Source organism: Phragmites australis, chromosome 4, assembly GCF_958298935.1.
Source record: "Phragmites australis chromosome 4, lpPhrAust1.1, whole genome shotgun sequence".
Classification (NCBI taxonomy): Eukaryota; Viridiplantae; Streptophyta; class Magnoliopsida; order Poales; family Poaceae; genus Phragmites; species Phragmites australis.
This window is the reverse complement of record NC_084924.1, coordinates 48,130,420-48,152,567: the sequence shown is the minus strand read 5'-3', so window position 1 is coordinate 48,152,567 and position 22,148 is coordinate 48,130,420. Positions and strand designations below refer to the sequence as shown.

The following is a 22,148-nucleotide window of genomic DNA, read 5'->3' as shown; positions in this document are numbered from 1 at the left end:
CTGGATTACCATTGTTAAACAAGCAACTGCTTCCACAATTTACAACAAAAGAGGAACAACAACAACTACTATGCAGCGGAAGAAAAACCTATACAACAAAAGAGTATGGAGCCGTATGCCCTTAGGCTCCATACCAAAAGCGCCAGAGTTCGGAGTAGAAGGTGCTACTCCTGCCCGCCACCCTGATCGGCAGGCACAAAGTAGCCGAACACTGCCTCTTCTTCGCCGACCTGCGAACCTGGAAGCAACTTAAGGGCAGCACCCTTAGTACGAAGGTACTAGCAAGTCTTACACAGTATGAGTATATATATTCTCGACTCCAAGGATCATGCATTTAAAGCTGTAGCAAGGATTAAGACATGTTTAAGTTTATTAAGCAGTAAGCAACCTAGACTCTAGGTGTAAGCAACTGACTTAAACAACCACCGACTCAAACCCTGCCAACCAACTGATCAAAACAGATATATAACAACAAGTGTATAAAAGCAAACCATTCCCACCAAACCACCAACCACATACCGACCAAACCACCCCAATCCAACCATGCCACAACCCACATCGAAACTCTACGACCAAAATATGGTCGCTCGGTGGAGATAAGCGATAGCGATGCTCATGACCGAGAGCGCGGCAGTTCGAACTGATTATACACCCTGCAGGGGGATACTCCTGGACCCACACGACACAGGGACCATACGGCTTGTGCCACCCGCTAAGATGCGCACAAGGGGGTACCCGTGACAACCTTTCCCAACCAGGCCCAACCATGTGGATCAACCATAGCTCGGCGAGGCGGTATTAGAACTACTCCCCGAGCAAACTAATACCGCTAAAAGCCCGGACTCAAACCGGACTCACACCGTCTATGACGAGGCCCACATGACCACGTCTGCGAAGGTAATCAGCTCGCCTACCATTATATCAGCATGTGGTGAGTAAGGTATATGCTAAAGCCGACTACACCGATGATCGGTGCTTAACCGGTGCAAGCGGTCTACGGTGTCCGGGTTCCCTCCCCGAACTGCCTGAGGACTCCTCGTGAGCAGATGACACCCCTAACACCGCCCACACCTCGTCTCAACTCACCACTCACCAAACCGACTCATCATCAACACAACCATAAGTGTGAACAAGTAATAAATCCTAGGCTCGCAACAACGGTGGACGCCGTCGTCGACTTCTACCGAAAAGCTTAAGTACCACTAAGCATAGCGAACTAAAATTAGACCTCGATGACACCACTAGGCTCCTAGGAACAACACATGACATGTGACCGAAATGGGATAATGCATCGGCATAGGTTCTACCCAACTCAGTACCCGACACATGCAATGTATACATAAGCGTAGATAACATATTAAATTTTCAAGTAGACACGGTACAATATGAACGATGCTTGCCTTGCTGCCCTGGATCAGAAAGGTGGGACGCCTCACGATCGCCAACGGCCTCCGGGATCGACGGATCGGCGTTCACTACAGAGAGCAACGCGTGCAATGTAATGAGCATGTATGAAATGCGACCATGTAAGAAAAATATGCTCCACAATACATGACAATATTATTCCAAGATCGTACTGTCCAAACTAGAATTTTTCAAGTGGTCTCAAAAAGTTTGGAGTTCCTACGAATTAACTACGAATTTTACAAGCTATCAGCTATCAGGAAAGCCTAATAAACCGTGCTCGGGGTGCCCGGGATGAACAGTACTCACGGGTACCGGGGGTGCTCGGGTGAACAGTACCCGGGGGTCCTCGGGATCGACCGCGCTCAGGGCTCGGGGTGAACAGTACAGGGTGCCCGGGGGTCGTCGGGTGAACAGTACCCGGGGGTCGTCGGGTGAACAGTACCCGGGGTGCTCCGGTGAACAGTACCGGGGGTCGTCGGGTGAACAGTACCCGGGGTGCTCGGGGTGCTCCGGTGAACAGTACCCGGGGGTCGTCGGGTGAACAGTACCCGGGGTGCTCGGGAGTGCTCGGGGTGACTGCGCTCGTGCTCGGGTGAACAGTACCCGGGGTCGTCGGGTGAACAGTACCCGGTGTGCTCGGGAGTGCTCGGGGTGACTGCGCTCGTGCTCGGGGTGAACAGTATCAGGGGGTGCTCGGGTGCACAGTACTCGGCGCTACAGTAAAATCAGCCTCGCGCAGCTCAGAACAGCAGCCATTACGAAGGGAAAAACTGGGCTAAACTAACCTGGGAGTCTCTCTAAATCAAAAGTAAAAATACCTAGAAGGGTGTACAGGGTCTAGACTTTGCTCAACCGCCTAGCAACATGATTCCTAACTCAAATCCACATAAATCCTCATTTGTTCCCAGACTGCAGAACTTTAAGAGCTTTGCAACCCTAGTTCCAGATTCAAGATCTATCCAACCAAAAATGAGCATACTTGCTATGGGAGCCTAGCAGACTCACCCAAGGTCCTTTGCTGAGGTTGGTGACCGCCAGTTGAAGGAGGAAACGACGAAAAATGGCTTGGAGAAGAGTGGAAAAACTGCTGCTTCCTTGCTTCACCCAAAGAACACCAAACAAGTTCAGAACCAGCTCGAATTCCTTCGGGGAAACTGAAAATGAATTGGATGGACGGGTAGTCCTTGAGCTGGTGGTCACGTGAGTACCACATACGTACCTTGATCTTGCTCCCAGAGGTAGGGATCCAAAAGGGGAAAAAGGGAGCCTAAGAGAGAGAGAGTGAGAGACAGCCAACTCCAACTTGCTTCTTCAAAAAGCCTTATCTGGTGGAGTGGGTGAGTAGTACGTATGGGCAAGTTTGAGGGGAGAGAGAGCTGTTGCCCACTTATAGAGAGATATTTTCCACCCAAGTGGGCCCCATTTACCTAGAGGAAAGTCCAGACTTGCTTCCAGCTCCTTTATTTCTCTTAGTTTTTCCTTCTCCCACCTCATTGACTCAAAGTGAAGTGCTCCAGTGACCCAAACTGGAACATGAAGCTGAAATTGCATGTTTTAGGATTAAAACACACAATTATGGATTTCGGAACGTGACAAAACTGCTTCCGATAAGCGACAGTCCATAAACAGTCGTGCATCCCAAGCGAGCCGAAGAACTTCACTTTAGCCGGCGCCCATGTTTTCTAAAGGAGAGTGCCACCTGCGTAACACGTAGATCCTTGGAAGAGGACTCTGTACGCCGATTGAGCAGTGTAAACGCCGGATGAATTCCATTTCCAAATGGCACGATCATTCTCACCCGTGAGAATAAAAAACCGTAGCCGAGACCATAGCCCAATGTATCAAGTGATAGCGGGGATGGTTAGAGAGCCAGTGATATCCCTAATCCAACGTCGATCGGTCAAGGCCTCACAAATTGTCCTGCAGCTCCTACAGACATTAGAGACGCAGAGAATAAGATCCGGAGCTATGGCTTTGATGGATCAGCCATCATTTCCCGTTGCCGACATCAAAAGTGATCGAGGCGTCGAAGAGGACAGGGACAACATGCTCATGGTGCAGAGAAAGGGCAGCCCAAGGTTTAGACAGATCCCCCTGTTGCTGCCATAGCCAACGGAGGCGAAGCGCAATTCCGGCCAACCCGGAGGTCGGCAATGCCCAGGCCACCATAGCAAGTCGGCCTGCAAACCCGCGGCCAAGAGATAGCACTGCGTCCCCCGGACAAAGCTCGTTCTCCGGTCCAAAGGAAGGCATTGCGTATCTTATCAATCTCCTTGATGCCATGGCAGGATGGCAATGGACATCAAAGTGTGAAGAGAAGATGCAGAGAGGACAAGCTTCACGAGGGCTACCCATCCGGTCCTGGAGATGAGCTCTGCTTGCCAAGCTAGTAATTTGGAGGCGACTCTGTCGATCAGGGGCTAAAAATGATGTCGACGCAGGCGCCCGGGAGTGAGAGGCACTCCAAGGTAAGAGATAGGGAAGGAAGCCATACCGCATGGAAGAAGGTCTCTAATTATGTTGATGTCGTTGTCAGAGCAAGAGATTGGGATCGCCGCACACTTGCTCAGGTTCATCCTTAAGCCGGAGGATGAACCGAAGAAATGCAGGATTTCCAAATGGGCGCCGATGTCCTGAGGGGTTGGGGAGAGGAAGATCACGGCGTCGTCGGCGTACAGCGAACAACGGTGTAAAATAGAGCGATGTCCCGTGGGGGCGATCACACCAACCTCGCCCGCCTTGGTGAGAATCCGATCGAGGACGTCCATAACCATGACAAAAAGAAAAGAGCATAGAGAGTCCCCTTGCCGCAGCCCCCTGGCATGGACGATCCTGGGTCATGGGAAGGAATTGAGCAAAATCTGAGTGGACGAGGAGCCCAAAATGGCTTCAAGCCAACCACACCAACGATGTCCAAAACCCCAAGCGTTAAGGACCTCAAGGAGGAAGGACCAATTGACCGAATCAAAGGCCTTGGAAATGTCCACTTTGAAAAGGATCTTCGGTGTCTTTGAACGCTTGAGAAGTCTTGTAGTAGAGTGGACCAACTTGAAATTATCGTGAATCGATCTCTCGGCAATGAAAGCGCTTTGGCTACTGGAGATCAAGTCATTCAGCTTTGGCGCGATGCGGATTGCTATGATCTTGGTGATGATCTTGCCGAAGCTGTGAATAAGACTAATAGGCCGATAGTCGGAAGGCGAGGCTGCCCCTTCTCTTTTAGGCAGCAGGGTGACGAAGGCGTTGTTGAGTCCCTGGAGTCCACAGTGATCACCAAGGCAGAAAGCGCCAATGGCGAAAGTGATGTCGCACTTGATAACCGGCCAAGCCGAGAGATGACATTTCATTATGTGATGATATTTATCTTGATTTAAGTTTTAGAAATTGAGTGACAGAGGGAAAAAGAGCATGTTACAATCAAGTAAATAGGCTAGGTTGATTGTTAATCGGTTAATTGATTGTGACTTTCTTTATTATAGGAGAGGGAGGAGACGAAAGACTAAATTTAATTATTGACTATTTGATTGTGTAAGATATACCGTGAAGATCGTTCAGATTTGTCTTAACTTTTTCTATTTTATAGTAGTATAGATATAGATGCATTTCTTCGCTCTACGCGGTGACGCGGCGTAAACATAGCGTGCCATATGTAATATTGCTTCTGGTCGTTGTACTCCGCCCTGATAAATTCAGTCTTGTTTCCATAAACAATTTTGCTTTTACACAAGCACAAGCGTCAAGAGCATAAGAAGTTAAGAAGTACTACACCAAATTACACAAAGCCAGCTGGTTTTTTTCTTCACTCTCTTTTTGCTTCTTTATGCATTTCTTAGGACATATTCAGCGTTCTTTCACACACCGAGTTACATTCCTCACTCATCAACACCCGATCACAAATCCGGCAAGCACTCTGAAAAGAGGTAAAAAAAGCACCCCAAAGTGTACAATTATAATCGTCAGAAGAGACCCATCAGACGCAATCAGTCCCCCACGTTGAGGAGCACGTCCCACACCGTCTCGTCGACCAGCTCGTCCAGTATCTCCGCCTCCATTTCCCTTCCCAGCGCGTCGGCGTCGTCCCGGAACACGCCGGTCCACGACGACACGCTCAGGTCACGGCCGATCAGCCCGTCAACGGAGCTCGACGTCGTGTCGCTCGGTGGTTCTAGCCACACCTGCACGGACTTCCACAGCACGTCCAGTAGCTTCTTGCCACTGGGAGCTCTTCTTGGCGCTGCCGCGTAACACTTGTCGAACGTGCACAGCGTTGTCGAGGTCCGGACGGCTGCCGGCAGCGCCTCGTTGATCAGGTCGAAGAGGAGCCGGTGGTCAACGTTTGCCGCGCCGCCATCAGATGCTGCCGGGGCTGAGGAAGAGGACTCGACTTCCTCCAACACCCACTTGGGGATTGGCTTCGCTTCGCAGTCTGATAAGAAGTTGTCAGAACTCTGTCTCTGGCCGTACAGGCCGGCAACAACAAGAACAGCTCTGACGAAGGATTTCATGGGGTGATCCATCTCGTCCGTGTCGTCGTCCTGGACATAACTTGTCTCAGCGAGTTCTTCAATTTGGACTTGTTCCGACAAGTTTCCTGGCTCTGCGACAGGTTCTTTGATTAGAACTTGTGAGAATCATAACCTCTGAACACTGCGTTCAGTGTGTCATCCAAGCAAGCTCAGAAACAAGCAGCAGTTGGTACCCGATACATACCACATGCATTTGAGGTCATGTCCTTAGCTGCGGTCCTCAAGGGAGAACGGTGCTCGCTAAAGGAGGCCTCCAATGGCGAGACAGGACTCGGGTAGCCTCCCCTGCTCATCTCATCGGGCGGGCTGCTGCACCACGACGCCGGGCTCGGTGGCACCTCAGTAGAGTTCTCCTGCAACCAAACAAGCAGCAGAGTTTCATGTCAGACTGCAATGGCCCTGGACACGAGAGTCGTAAAGCAGCATTTGCTCAAAGAGCTGCCTCACCTGGAGGACGCCGGAATGTATGAGAACCGAAGGGGCGGTGATGAGCGTGCCGATCGGAGGAAGGTCATCCGGGAACGACTCGTCGGCGGAGTGAAACTTCTTGCCGAACAGCTTCGCTCTGAGCCCCAGGTTCTGCCTCAAGTTGGACACTCTACCTTTGATGTTGAACGCGTCCTTCCTCCCTTTCCTCTCCTCTGACGACGGCCTGTTCACGTGACCTTCTTGCTTGCGCTGCAGCCGTGCTCTGGTCAGCATCCGCGGCTCCTCCAAGAGGAGCTTCACGAAGGTCGTCCCCGACACCGGCGCCGAGAACGACCTGATGAGGTTTCTAGGTGACACTGGCTCAGAGTCGACCGAGGCCGATGCCTTGTATGATCCATGCCTGACATCGGACTCAATCGCGCACTTCTTTTCCTCCTTGCTCCTGATCTTCCCCTTCCTTGATGCCATGTCATACCTCGGCTTGGGCCTCGGCTCCTCGTCGAACGACGTCGAGGTGGCCCTTCTCCGGTGAGAGAACGGCGGCTCGGCGTTCGGCTCCCTTCTCAGCACGTTCTTCAGCCTGTCAGACAGTTGCCTCCTGGCATCTCTGCCAATGTAGTCCTCCTGGCTGTGCTTGTTGAGCGGGACGTCGCTGCGGTACGACCGTGTCGACTCCGACCGTACCAACGCCGGGTGCAAGTCCCTTGTGACGGTCTCCCTGATCTGGTTGGCGATGTTCCGCGCGACTTGCTTCGGATCAGCCGGGATTTCGCCTCCGGCCCACGGGTCCGCCTTGTCGTCGTTGGCCATCCTCCCCTCGAGCTCAATCTTTAGCCTCTTCTTCACCTCCTCAAGGAAGGCCTCCATGTTGTTCTCCTTCTTCACCAGCTCCGGCGACCCCAGCGACGACTCCTCGATATCGTCTGTGCTCAGCTCCGGACAGGGCTTCAGGATGACTATCCTCGTCGGCGACAACGACCTCTCCTCCTCCTCGTGGTAGAACCTCGAGAGCGGTAACCTCGTGGAACAGGCGTCTGCGCTTGTCAGAGAGAACGTACGGCTCCCGGAGATCGACGTGCAGCTCTCCTTGCTTCTTCTCCAATGCTCGTCGTCATTGGAGTGCATGTCTTTGCTGCCATTGTTGACATCTTTCCCTTTGTGCTGATGCTGGTACCTGCACGGCACGATGTCTGTGCACTTGTCGTCGCCGAGATGGCTATCCTGTTCCAGAATTCTTGAATGCTCCCACACCCTGCTCGCCTGCCACGCCTCGAACTCCTTCTTGAACTTCTGCAGCTCCTCCTCCTGCGGGTGCTCTCGCGGCCGCGGCTTACTCCACTCATTGGTCTTCTTGCTCAGCTGGCCAAAGAGCTCCCTCTCATCCTCGTAGGCGCGGATCTCTTGCTTCGGTGCAAGGCCAAAGACCATTTCAGACGGATCTCTTCTTGGCATTGACCTTGAGACGATCTCTTGCCTTCTTTCCTCTGAATGGCTGCTGGGTTCAGTGGTTGTGTTCAGTGGGGGTGAATCCATGCCCATCAACCTAGCGATGACACCGGGTCTCTTCCGCCCTTCATTTGTTCTGAAGGAAATGTCCTCATGGATCAGCTTCTTGATTGGGGTTGAGCTGTGGTTGAGCCCTGATTTTGGGTATTGCCTCATATTGCAGGAATACTGCTAAAAATCACAAGAAACTTAATCTGATCATTGCAAGTTCTTGTTGGTTAACTCTTGCACAACAAGTGCGATGCTAAGTTTCCAAATCAAAACTCAGCAATGTTTTTTTTTTTTATAAAAAAACATCATTTTATAAGACAAAATTAGGTGGATATCATCATAAAAATGTCTATATTCAAAAATACCATCGGCTATGAGGATGACATGTGAGCCCTGGACTCATATGCTATCCTCACACTGATGATATCTTTCAATTTTTTAATTTTTACGATAATACCTAATAAATTGCTCTTTTTATGGAAGAAAATACTGGATGTGCTAATGAAAAGTTTGCCTATAGAACGATGACAACGAGGCAAAGACTAATCAGTAGATGTAGCAACAGTAGATGGGGGTCGCGTCTAAAAACAGCAGATGAAGGCCTACTGTTTGCCACCATTATTAATGCATTTTCCTGTTCTGTCTTCTCAGGTAACTACAATCAGTTACAAGTACATCTATCAACAAAGTTTCCAAGACATACATAGAGCAAAAGTAGGTACCTCATCTCTCAAGAATGATCAAAGTATTTCTGGGTTTTTTTCACGCACAAAATGAACTATTTGTCGCTGACAAGATAGGTTCGTTTGTGAAACTAGAACAACCTGCCAATACTTGGGGGACAGAAGATGGAAGGAATTACTCTGACAGAACAATACTGATATAAGCATGACTCACCGGGACGTCCTCTTGGAAAACTCCGTAGCTGTGGGAGGCCTCCAAGGCGAACTCCATGCTGTTCCTCGGAGCTTCAAATCCTGAAAATGTGAATATCACACACCAATAAACTTTTTTGAAAGAGACACGCCAATAAATTAATTTGACCCAAAAGAGCGGAGAAATATGAGAAAAATCTTAGTCAATTCTTTCCATCTTAAGATTATGCTAGCATACATCAAGGACGTTAATGTGCTCTTAAACTGGTGACTGGATGATTCAGATTTCATGTCAAATTCAAAAGGATTGCCGGACAGGGAGGATCACCATGCATCACCATACTATCACCCTGTCTCTTGTGTCCCCACTTCCTTGAGGTGCTGGCATGAGAGAAGTCCAGGTACTGCAACATGATGGGTCCTGCCACAGAGATCCAGCGTGTGCTTCGATGGCGAGATCAGGGTTCCTGCAGGACGAAAGGGATTGACTTTTTTATCCTGCAAAAATAGTGCATGATATCATGTCAGATTCTGCAGAAAGTATGTCATAACAGAAAACCCACACGATTGCTCATCAATATTACAAATTCATTTCCCTGCAAATAAGATAAAACCAACACAAGGCTGAAGCCATCCAAAGCAAATTCAGCATGCAAAGGATTTCATAAAAGAGCATCGCAATCACAGCAATTAAAATCGAAATGCATTTTGATAAGAGAAGAGAGACACATTTCTATTCGCCATGAACTAAAAGAAATCATCAGAACGAAGCAGAGCAGGACCATATGGGCAAAACTTTCTTGAATTAATTTCCAAGGAATCATCCAAGCACACCAGCATATGAACAGGAGCAATGGTGATCCAGAAATGTCAACATGATGGGAAGCTGAACCCCACCATGTGCAAACAGATCGGAACGAAGAAGAAGAAACTGTATTTCCTCCAAGAACAAGAAGATAACCAAACTAAAAAAAAAAAAAAAACTGCACGCAGAGAGCAAACACAAAGGAAACAACTGACGAGGCAAGACGAGAACTGTACATTCAAGGATCTCCCTGCGCCTCCTCTCTGCAGTTAGCTGTTAGCATGCGGCTCCCGGCGACCGGCCGGCTGGTCGGTCGTCGCTGCCGTGGTCAGGTAGTGCAGAAGCAGGGCTTGCCGCTGCTTCTCCCGCCGTGGAAACGGATGTGTCGCGGGAGGCAAGAAGAGATATGCTCCTGCCCGCGACTGCGAGCTTCTTCTCGATGTGTGCTTATGGTGGTAGTGTATAATAATAATCACAGCCCATGAAGAGGAAGGAAAGCAACAGCCGGGAAAGCGAAAGCTTCTGCCTTTCCCCTCACCCACCCTCCTTCCGGTTTTCCCTTCGTTTTTATTACGCCCACTCGCGCCGTCTTCTTCCCCTGCAACTTCTACCTCTCCTGCCCCGGATCTCCAGCCGATTAGTCTTGACCTCTTTGGCATTTGTAACAGATGCCGGTAGAGGCTTCGATCTGTTCTTTGCCTGGCAATTTTGCATGTGTGCGTATCCCTGCCTGCATTTCTTGCAAGTGTCAACAGTTTGACCAGCATAATCATCTCGCTGTTACAATTAAAGGTTGTTCCAACAGAAGGGTGGGGTTAACAGTTAAGAGACACTCTTATGGTTAAAAGAAAAGACAATGGCTGTCCAGTTGTTACTGTTTACGGGTAACAATTTCTGCTACCATCAGAAAAGTTCGACAGGGCTGCAGATCAAAATGGTAACTTTCCATGAGGCCCAGTATGGAAGATTCTCTAGCAAAAAGCAAGGTAAATGAGGCCAGAGGGCTTTTGAGAGATGCGTGTTATTTTAGCTTCGTGGACAGCTAGGTTATGCGAGGACTCTAGTTGGTGCACCACACGCTTTCGTTAATCTTTTTCCTGCTCCCGTCCTCTTACTCACACGCACGAGGCAGTTCCATTTGGCGCCATTTCGATAACTGTCTTCTGTCCCGGGATGGCCTGTGTTGGTCAGCATCATGTGGGGATCGGATGGGGTGTTTCTCTTTAAATTAAATATTTCACTTCAGGCACCCCAAGTGCCCCAGAATTGTGTAATTCAAACCACTGTTGCAATGCAAATATTTTTGGTATGTGCAACCGCTAAAGGTTTTTTTTTTTGAACGAACGGCACCGGACAATGACCATTTATATTGATAAAGCAGGAAGAAATACAAGACTATAACACTGAAAGGCTATAACTAGAAAAAGAAAAAAACAATAAGAGCAACAACCCAAACAACAAGCGACTGCAACAAACTATTTACACGGTCGGTTGGACAAAGGACCACAACACGCGCCGTTAACAGAAAAGGAAAAAACCACCGCCACCACCGACGTGCGGATCCATGCCGCCGCCAGCCCCATCTCGCAAGGCGTTGTCAACGCGTGGCTGTTAACCGTCCTCTAGGTGGCCGTGCGTGGATCCGACCACTAGTGCGCAGATCCCGGCCACACGCGAACGCATTCGGCCATTGGCAACCGGCCTCCGTCGCCTTTGCCACCAACGTACAAATCCCGGCTGCGCGCCGTCCCAACTTCTCTAGCTCCGCCGAGCACACCCGCCACACCGAACTCACAGCTGGCCCCCAGATTTGGCCCCTGCCACGAAAGCTGTCGTAGGGTAAAAAATGCCTCGCCGTTGCCGTCCTTGCAGCTGCACGGGCTTCCGATGGCGTGCTCGGGCGACGGCGAGGGGTAGGGGGGCGAGGGAGGGTGGTGGCGACTGCCCGTGTCGCCCCTGGGAGCGACGCGGGGGCAAGGAGATGATGATATTATGCAACCGATAATGGTGTTGTTGAGTAGGATGGTTCAAACCTGACTAGTTTATCACCGCGCCTGTAGCCTTAAGGTCTGTTTGTGTTGCTATGCTACGCTACATTGTGTTTAAAAATGTAGCTCGTTAGAGGAATATTTGTTATCCCTAGTGTGATTTTTGTTGTTACAAATCCTAAAAAGATACCTCCAACTAATAACTGCATCCAAAAATATAAATAAATAAACACTTTTGAAAAGCCACCTCAATGACAACGGAGCCTAAAACCCAAGAAAATAGCTTAGACCCATTTGGAACGCGAGAATTCATAGCCTTCGAGATTTGTACTAATTTTTGTCAAAGTCCTGCATTCCAAATGGACCCTTACAAATTATAAAACTTTCTTCGAGAAGATTTGAAGGTGAGCCAAGAACTCAACGAGCTTCTCTAGATTCTTTGCAAAATTCTTGCTCCAACAGTTTACGTATATGTATGCCGGCCTCATCAATCATCATCAGCAGCAGCATGACTCTAAATTAGAAAAATAAAAATGCATACGACTATGTCTACATAATCACATTATTGGTGGTCTGATGAGTATAAATTTTGCAGGAGGAACACCCCAAATGCCTCCGGGGCAGGATCACCAATGATGCCCGTAAGGATTGCCGGACCGGTGTCGGGCACCAGCGGGACGCGCGAGAGCGACGTGTGATACTGTGATGTGTGTGTGTCTGTAAGATCTCGCCTCGCGTGATCAGAATGTTGGTGTTGGTGACGTCCGCGGCGAGCTGCACCACACACGCACATGCACATGCACGCCTTGACCCGGTTAACAACTGCTGCTGCTTGTTTTTTTTTATTGGTGTCGTTCGGATGGGCTGTCTGGACGGGAGGTTAGTTGCCGCTAGCTACCAGCGATGACATTGCAAATGAGCGTGCAGATCGGATGGTCCATTATACTACCTTGCAGAACTGGCTGCTGTATTATTGGTTCTTAAACAATCTCTCTCTACATGTCTCACCAGACTGCCAACTGAAACAGGTACTAGACGGACCCATGTTTTCCTTGCTGACACCATGTATTGGGGGGGAAAAACGAATTATGAAATGGTATGAAGCATAGGTGATTATGGAAACATGCAATGCATGAATTAACCTTATGACGTGAGGTGCAGATTCATGAAAATGAACAGCAGAGGGAGGCACGGCTTAGTGAAGGAAGCATGCCTTATGTTGGAATTCTCTAGGACATCAACCAGACACCATGCCTGTAGAAACATAAAAGAGCACGGCAGAACTTTTGGTAGGAGGATCAAACCTCTTTCTGTTCTTAAATCTGGTTGGGAATGCATGCACGCACGGCCATCATTCCTCAATACTTAACTAAACTTGCATAGGAGAAGAAAAATTATATCTGGGATTAAACAAGTTAACCTGTGACCCTCCTATATGAAGAGATCACATGGTGGGGCTACCATCGCATCAATACCATCCAGTTCCACCCCCACACTGTCACTGCCTAAAGCTAAGGGAGGGCAATAAGGTAATCGGCGGGCTGTCATCTCAGAAAGCCCAAGATTTCCTCAGAAGCTGAACAGTATGAACATTTCAGACCAAACACAATGGTGCACAAAGCAACTATTTATGAGTCGTGTGGCCTTGTCAGTTGAGAACTGTTTGTTTCTCTCAAATGACTAGTCACCACTCAGACTCAATTCAAGGCTACTGATGAATTTTTTCCAGTTATGAAATAAGATTGACAAACCTGTATGCATACTTCCATGAAATTCTTTACTTATTTCAGCTCCATCTTGCATGCAGTGTACATACTGTCTAATCTGCAACTCTGCATTTGTATATTTGCACACCTATGCACATTAAAATAGACTAATATATCTCCTGAGAGATTGTCTTGCACTTTCTGCCTTCAAAAACATTCTCAACAAGTTTAAAGGAGCTTTCAATTCTTAAACTGAAAAACTCTGCCCAGATGGTCCTGGGCTCACTTGCCATTTGCTAATATAATCAAAACTCACAGCATTGGCGTTTAATGGCATCTTTCTGCAAGGGCTCAAAGGGGAACTGGGGCTCAGTGGGTTGTAAAGGGGTGCCATGATCAGTACACTGAACTTTAATTCTGTGCCCATCTCAATCAAAAGCTTGTGCGTCTTTGGGTTGAAGTTCCATGTTATCATTCAGATCAAGAGCCCCCACAAGAACATGTGTCATGTGAACTTGCTGCTTCCTTCTAGGATAAGCCCTACTCCATGAGGAGGTGTCTTAGCAGCAGTGGTCCAAAATGATGGAGGAAATGCAGAGGGGACTGAGAAAACCTTCTTCGTCCACCAAACTGTCACCTATGCTTTGTTTTTCTGCCCATTGAATTATAAGATCAAGAAGTCTAATGTATTCTACTCTCTTCTTCTTAATAGGTGGGATCATTGTGCATATCTGCCAATGATACAGCAACTTGGCTTTTCATTTATACTATTTGACTTGATCGTGATTTAGCACTTTTGGCTATTAGAACGGGTTACACTAACTGCACATCCTTAATCCAACTCATGCCTGAAAAGAATCAAATGTGACGTGTCCCATAAGACTGCACGATGTCTTTTGCACTAAACTATCTAACACAAGTCACAATTCAATTAGCCGTAAACATTAGTGTTCATACACTCTGACCAGGAGAACATTAGTGCACTAAACTACCTAGCACTAAACTTGATTGCCATTTCTGCTACTTGGTCATCTTTCACAGACAATATGAGAGTAAAAAATAACATACAATGGGGATGTCAAACCAAGCTGGAGTCATCATGGGCCCAAAATATACAGGCAATAATGGCCTATTAGCAATCAGTTGTGCAAAGCATGTGATACTTGTTGCAGAGGTCACTACATGCTAAATGCATCAATACAAACCAGAGCTATCCTGATGATAAAACCTTAACCCAAGGAATGTGAATACATGATTGAACAACCGCACATAGAGCAGATGGGAAATGGACAGCATGCTTATTATACATTCAGATTTAACCAGTAGAGCACAAATAATGATGCTGACCGTATTTCATTGGTCAGTAAACCTGGAAAAGGTTAATTCAGGTACAACACCAGAAGACTTTTGACCAGACGTTCTGTTACAGGCTATATTAGGCAAATACTGAAAGAAAACTTCTACTTTTGATTTTGCAAGAAAGATGTTGTTTTATGCGTTATGTCAGACTAACAAAATTGACACATAAAGGGATGTTAGCAAATCACCTCTTTTGCAACAAATTTCTTAATTGATTGTAGATAGTTTCTCTCATCATATCCCTGTTACCAGTATTTAAGGTGAAAACAGCTGCTCCAGGATGATTCCTCAACCTCGTGACTGCATTTTATGGGAAAAATATTTAATGAGAACTATAGGGAAAAAACATGGTCAGAATCATGACTTCCAACTAAATTTAAAGAAAAGTGTGGAATAGTAAAATACAAGTCATGTTTCAGTACGAGAGATATTAATTAATCTATTGGGCGCGTAGCATAGCATAGCTAGTGGAATATAACAAGCTTTAAATATGTACATGAATGCAGCTTCCTGAAATAACTATGAATGGATAGGCTGTTGAAGGGCAAAGGGCAATCAAGGAAATGGTATTTAATACAAGATTTTGTACAACTTAGCAAAATTATTAATCAGTAGCTTCTGAAAGTTACCAAACAGGGAAATATGGTACCTCCTGGAATGTCTCGGCCATATCTAGGAATTGGTATGGTGGCTAACACTGGGATATTGGATTCAATAACTCTCATTACTGCAGGGAAAAATGTGGAACTGAACAACTCCATTTTACCCACTTCATCAATGATGAAGAGATTTGTTGCTTCATTGACCTGATATTTCAAAACGAAATATGAAGTAAATTACCTTTCGCATCGTAAACAGTAATCTCACCAACACTACTACAACGAACTTTTAACAGCTTATCATGCATGACCTAACAAGCATGCATCCCTCTTCTCAAGCGAAGTATTTGAATGTGATCCTTGAGATTCCAGAACTCAGAACTGCTTACCTGCAGCTCAGGTAATGCTAGTGATTCCAAAGATGCTACATCTACTTTCTACTTCCCAACGGCAGGCCATCTAGCAGACTCCGGGCTGCAAAAAAACCAAAAACTTTGATGGTATGCACGAACAGATCTAGGCTAAAAGAAGTCAACAAACACGAATCAAAGTTGTATCGAGAAAAGAAGATATGGCAGCCGAACAGTAATGTGATAGAAAAATATTATTACATGGGCGAAAAAGCAACAACAGGTGGACACAGTACTTCATTAAACTGACACATTTTGACTAACTGGTATGTGCATGATAGAAGCATGAAAAAAGGAACCGGAGGATTCCAAGTTCATCTGACAATGGAACGTTTCTGGGACATATAGTATTTATAAATGATCGCAGACATGTACAATTGGCCTGAAAAGCTGCGTATCAGAGAATGGAAATGATCCTCCAGTCATTGGCAAAGATGAGTTTAAGCCATTCGAGCATGGCCATCACTTGGCATTGGAAAGAGGCCTTCATTTAAAATCCAGCACCAATTTTAACTAGGATTGCAGGTAAGCAGTCTCAAACTAGACGTTGGGCAATTTGCTGTAATGCAGAGCAATGTAGGATCCCTTGTAGTTATTGAAGGCGTGAACAATTAGTCTGCTACTCCATGGCATTGGATAATTTCCGTGGTACTGACGGATTTTAGAAATTTCAATTACCCAAATGCACAGTGCTAAACAATGAAATCAGACCAAGCATGATAGCAAGGTGAGTCGGACCTGGAAACTTTGGATGAGGCAAGTGTCCCGCTTCGCCCATCCAGCGTGACAACCTCGAACCCTACCCGTTCCCCACTCTCCCTCAGCTCCCCTACAGACAGAAAGCACACAAAAACGGGTGAAATTTGCGGTCGCCAACTGCGCAGGGGAATGGATCAGAGTTGGAGGTGGCGGGGCAGCACCGTACGGGTGCAGAAGCCGCGAACGTTAAGGTGCGGGTGGGAGGCCCTGAGGGTTTCGAACACCCGCATGACCAGCGTCGTCTCCCCTACACCCTGCGAGTACCAGAAGCCGAGGTCGTGAGGCGGTTGGGGGAAGGGAGGAGGGTTTTGAAAGGCGGTTGGGGGCTTACAGGCGGGTCGGTGACGAGGAGGCACCTCGACGGCGCAGCTGCCATCGGGCCGGCGATGCAGGCGGCGGTGTCTGCCGCGGCGGGAGCGGGCGTCGAGGCGCGAGGCGCCGCCGCTGTGATTACTCTCGCTCGCGTTACAGAAGACGGAAAGAGTAACTGCCTTGCTTGTTTTACGTAACCATCGCTCGAACGCGGTAGTTTGTTTTATGGGTTAGATGGGCTCCAATTCCAGCACGGCTTGGGCCAACGTGAATGGGTTGTTATTGGACCAAGCTGTCTTATGCTTTCATAATTCACGTACCATGGGTGCAAGGAAACTCTATGCTGCCCTAGGTAGATGTCAGAGACGCTAGCCGGGTGGGTCTATGGTGGCTCTGGACACTGAGGAGAGATGTGTGAGTTTGTGCCATATACCACGGTAGGTATTGTTGGTACGTAGAGGGGTCGTAAGGTATGTCCTCCTAGGTAACCTCGTGCAGTGCCTGTGTTCATGTAATCAAACGGGCGTTCATCTTGGCCATCAAATCAGTGAGGCTCTTTTGTGGCATCCTCATAGAGAACCTACATATGATTTTAAGTTAACAAAAGGCAGGAGACATAGTGTATTGACATTTATAGGGCATATAACTTATGTGTGCACGTTGAGAAGGACACGATCTCCCGACGGTATTGAGAACTCATGTCGAAGGCTAAATTGTCTCATCATACGGTGTGGAGAATAATCCCTAACAAAAATGTCGAACATCAGGTTCTTCCTCATCAACCAGAAATGGTTGTCCTTGTAGCAGAGGGACGAAATCCCACATTACCTGGTGTCGTGACCGTACGGCTCCCAAACCACCTGCTCTGCCTTCATGTGGTCAAATGCCTCGTGAAGGACTTGTATGCGGAGTGCACCTTCACCCTTGCCTACTATGGCTGCAAAAGTTGAGAAAATGTGAGTCAAAAAAGTTATATGAAATATGAAACTATGCAATTTTGTTGTAGTTCATACATGTCTGCATGTCCAAATTAACCCCATTGTGGGCCTGTCAACCTCATCACTGCCGTACATGTCCGAGGTGTAGTGCTTAGGGTGGACAAGAGGCCGACCAACTTGGAAATGCTCGAAGGACCACAACTGACATAGTAGAGGCAGACATGCCAAGATTGATGCACATGTTGAGTTCACACAGGCATTGCACATGCTGTGGTACATGCCATAAAAAACGACGGACCCCCACGATACCTGGGGAACCTCTGCCAAGTCGGCGTATGCGATAGCCCAGGCGTAGTCTATCCATCGGGCAATTATGTTGTCGTGGGTTGTGGTGAACATCACCCAACCGAACAACCATAACAAGTAAGCCTCCAGATGTTGAGCAACCTGACGCTTCGTAGGTTGTGCTGCCATCCTCTCAACCTACATGATTGTATAACTGTTGTTAGTACACTATGCATACTAATGTAAAATTGGCGGGCCGTTACAAAGTTGCAAACCTTGAACTGCTTCAACCACCGATTGGTCGGTCCGTGCCTCTAGTTCGCCGATATGACCAAGAGGCCTCCCTCCAGGACCGCGGGTAACACTCTGACAATCTTGTCAACCAAGTCTTGCTGCCAACCGACATGAGCGACTGAGGGATCAATCACTGTACTAGCAATTGGCAACCCAGTCAGCACCAAGACATCATGTAGCGTGATAGCCATGTCCCCAAACGGCATGTGCAACATGTGCGCCTCCGACCTCCATCGGTCAACCAAAGATGAGATAAGGGAATGGTCAAACGTGAAACGCCATGACCGCTCCACCTGACGATCCTCATGACCCTCATCCTCATCTATGCCTTGTTGTGTAGCCACATCCTCATCTGTGGCCTAGATCATCCTTGCAAGAGGAATAAGTCCCATGGGTGCTAATATGGAATTTCATAAATGATTACTTTAGATTCAAATAGCAAACTTTGTATGTAAAGGCGTAAATTGATTCTAGAAATTTTGTAAGACCTGGTGTAACAACGCGTGTCGAGCTGCCAAGCCTTGGCATGAGCACGAGTCGACAACACAAGAACATGCCCCGATACACATGTGGCTTGTAAGTAGCCATGGTGTCGTTGGTCCCACACTCTATCCAAAAGCTCATACCTTGGCTTCATTCCTACAACAAAAAATTTACCAGTGCAATTAACTTGTCCTTCATGGCCACCTCTCCCACATTATCGACTGCTTGGACCTGCTCTAGCATCGTCGCCTCTAGACGGTGGGTTTTACTTTGCCTTATGCCCGTAGTCTTCACACTTTGTGCACCTTCTTATAGGCCCTCCAACTTCAGTTTCATCCATTTCATTGCAAATACGCCTAGTCTATGGATGACCGACTTGCCCTTGGCCTCGAAGTGACTCCTTATCAAGGAAGCGTAACAACAAATCCTTGTCAATAATTGTGAATTTACCGTGCACACGAAATCCATGGGACTCCCCGCTCAATGTCTGCACCACGTTTTCCTTCTACGTAAAATGCTGACAGATATTGTGGGATGAACATTACCCAACTAGCTACATGCAGCGAGCACATGTGAGCAAGAAACATGAAGAAGCTTGGGCTTATTGCAACTGCTTTTGCACCGGTCACTGGCTCCTTGTCCAAGGTGAAGCATCTAGGCTCCTAGTTTGGGTTTTGGTAATTAATGACAATGTGTAATTGTGGACTAACGTGTTTAATTGAGAAATATGAAAGGTTAGTCTCGAAGATGATGAGAGAGCTAGACAATGCATATGTGGATGGCATATGAAGATACAGCTAGCTCAAGGTAAAGATATACAATAGGAAGTTTTGTTTTGTCGGTCAAATGGTGATTACAGAAGAAAATGACCGGATTGTTAAGAATATATGACATATTATTAAGAGGGGCCGATGCTCATTTACTTGAGATATCTATAGTTGCCACTTTGCTCAAACTGTATTGCATGCTAGACAATAGACACGTTTGCGAAAGTGCAAAATTCTTTGCCCTAGACAAGATTAAGTTCTGAGTGCTTGGCGGTATGACCGTCATCTGGACAGAGAGGGCAAAGCCTCTAAGAAGATCTCAATGAGAGATCGCAAGTATGGCGGTCTGACCCCTGATAGTTGATATGGCCTGACGGTCTGACTGCCAGAGGGACGGTCTAACTGCCAGAACAAACAGAGAGCAAAATCTCTTTGTTCCGGCTAGCGGTCTAACTGTTGTGGTTCACGGTCGGACCGCCAGAGTGTCTAAAAGCCAAAATTAGCCATTGGATTGATAACGATCTGACCGAGAGATGAACTATGGTTTGACCGTCAATAACATATAAGTCAAAATTCGTGTATAATGGCTACAATTCGAGATGTAGCCTATAAATAGTTCTAAACAGAATTGAGGAGTATCACTTGTAGTTCTTGGAGCACTTGAACATCTAGATTGAATACAAGAACACCTTGAGTCATCCTCTCCCTCATTTTGCTTAGTTGTGCATCTTTGTGAGATATTCTTGTGCATAAGTTTAAAGTGTTTGAGCTTTGTGGCACTAGTAATCCTTAAAGCAAGCGTCATCGACTTGTTACTTTTGGAGGTTGTCTACTCCTAGATGGCTTGGAGGTGGTGAAATTGGTGAGCCCTTCAAGAAAATTGTGAAGGAGCTCCAGTGGTGATTGTGAGAGGTTTTGTGCACACCTCACATAGTGGTTAAGTGCAACTCTAGTGAAACCAAGGTTGTGAATAGTTCATTGGACTAATCCAACTCAAGATCAAGTACATTTCTTGGTGATAATCAGTGACTTGACAGAGGAGCGGTTAGATGTTTGAATTCACCTCAACATGGATTAGGAGTGACCGACAAGTCATCGATACCACAGGATAAAAATCCATTGTCTCCTTATGCGGTATTCCTAATAGCTCAATTTTTTTTGTGCAAATCATATTTTCGCTAATTACATTCCTAGAATTGAATTGTTATATATCACCTTAACATTGTAAGACTTACCTTAACATAAGTGTAGTCAATTTGGTTTGGTTAGTGATCAATTTTTTATTGAAATTCAGCAATGAGAATTGATCGGCTAGCAATTAGTCCTTAAAACCGCATATTCACCCCCATGTAGTCGATATCCTAAATTCTATACAAGGTTAACCTTGTGAGTAATAACACCGGTGTTGATTCCCAATCCTCCTTTAGTTCTAAGGGTTACCTTGAAGCGGTATTTCGTGATGCCAAAAGGTCTAACCATGTGCTCTCGTCCCTTCTGAGCCTTGTCCTCCATGTATAGCATCATCTTACGACAATACGGTGTTTGCATAGTCATAGCATGAAGAACAACAACCGCATGCCTCTTCTAAAAGTACCTGATGACACCACGTCACATGCCTCCAGGATTGCAACAAGAGGTAGTCCAAGCAACCTTCTAATGACCCAATTATAAACCTTGACTATGTTGGTTGTCATGACACCGTACCTTGAAAACAAAGCTGGAGAGTTGTTAGTAAATAACTAATTGTTTTGGTAGAGAAAGAATTGATTAACAATTTAATATACGCACTTAGCACATCGGTGATTAGTGTCATACAACAAAGCCCACTTCTTCTTTGGCTCTGCCTCTTTCCAGTGCGAGAAATTTTTGATGTTACTTGATGACCTTCTTCTAACATTTGGAGGGTCAAAATTGGGTCTAAGGGGCGCCATCCTCTCAGTTGGGTTGTCATGCTCCTAAGCGGTTTTCTTATTGCGCTACTCTATGTGGTTCCTTATGTTCTTATCCAATTCCTCCCACAATGCATTGAACTTGCGAGTTTAGTTCTGCTTGTATAATCTTTTGAACAAGTTCATCAATTCCTTGTTCCTGAATTGCTTGTAGAAATTTGCTCCCATGTATCGCATGCACCGCCTGTTCTGCAAGTCAGTCCATGGAAATGGCTCATCTAGGTTTTCTTGCAAACATTTTATAGCAGACAAGATCCCTTTTGTGATGGACATGTATGACACAAACGTTAGGCTCACGAATTACAACATACTTTAGGTGCCTAAAAAATCATAGCCAGCTCAACCAGTTCTCATTATCAACAAATGCGAAGGCAACTTTTGTACTCTATTCATATCTTGTGATGAAACTATGTTGTAAATATCATATGCTGTGATCTTAGATTTTGTTGAGTATATATCGGGATTGCAGGAATTACTTCCGTTTTAATTGACTTAATTTTTGATTAAGCTGGGTGTAGTTTGGTTGGGTCTGACAGATATGGACCATATTCAAACCATACTCCCAAGGAGAATCATGGATCTCAATAACATCCATGGTTGCTTTATTAGACCCGTTCCATTCATTAGGCATAGGATCCCTGCAACTTCCAATGTTAGAACACTCCTAGTCACCCACTTCCCCTTCTCCTTCATCTTTCTCCTCCTCCTCATCCTCACCCACATTTACAGACTCCTCCAAAGCTGGTTCCTCATGCATTGC

The 22,148-nt window shown here is 46.7% G+C and overlaps 1 protein-coding gene and 1 pseudogene across 5 annotated transcripts; both read right to left on the bottom strand.

The window, feature by feature from the left end:
- Positions 1 to 5,194: 5,194 nt before the first annotated feature.
- LOC133916990 (uncharacterized) lies at positions 5,195 to 10,261 on the bottom strand. 5 transcript variants are annotated; one of them, XM_062360909.1, is made up of 6 exons: positions 9,776 to 10,261; positions 9,063 to 9,232; positions 8,757 to 8,827; positions 6,381 to 8,039; positions 6,118 to 6,286; positions 5,195 to 6,004 (listed from the first exon to the last, which is right to left on the bottom strand). In XM_062360909.1, exons 2-6 carry the CDS (start codon positions 9,145 to 9,147, stop codon positions 5,388 to 5,390), a joined length of 2,601 nt encoding a protein of 866 aa, XP_062216893.1. In that variant the 5' UTR covers positions 9,148 to 9,232; positions 9,776 to 10,261; the 3' UTR covers positions 5,195 to 5,387. The 5 variants fall into 5 exon arrangements, with proteins under 5 accessions (XP_062216893.1, XP_062216894.1, XP_062216891.1 ...); XM_062360910.1 differs by having other exon boundaries at positions 6,381 to 8,036; XM_062360907.1 differs by having other exon boundaries at positions 8,757 to 8,836; positions 9,776 to 10,260.
- Positions 10,262 to 14,344: 4,083 nt separating this feature from the next.
- LOC133916992 (uncharacterized) lies at positions 14,345 to 16,842 on the bottom strand (annotated as a pseudogene).
- Positions 16,843 to 22,148: the final 5,306 nt, after the last annotated feature.

Coding starts and splice junctions, on each gene's coding strand:
- LOC133916990 (XM_062360907.1), bottom strand. CDS start 9,147: ATGTTGCAGTACCTGGACTTCTCTCATGCCAGCACCTCAAGGAAGTGG. Junction 8,837..9,062: donor TGATAGTATGGTGATGCATG/GTGATCCTCCCT, acceptor TCACATTTTCAG/GATTTGAAGCTCCGAGGAAC. Junction 8,040..8,756: donor TTTTCCAAGAGGACGTCCCG/GTGAGTCATGCT, acceptor TGTGATTTTTAG/CAGTATTCCTGCAATATGAG.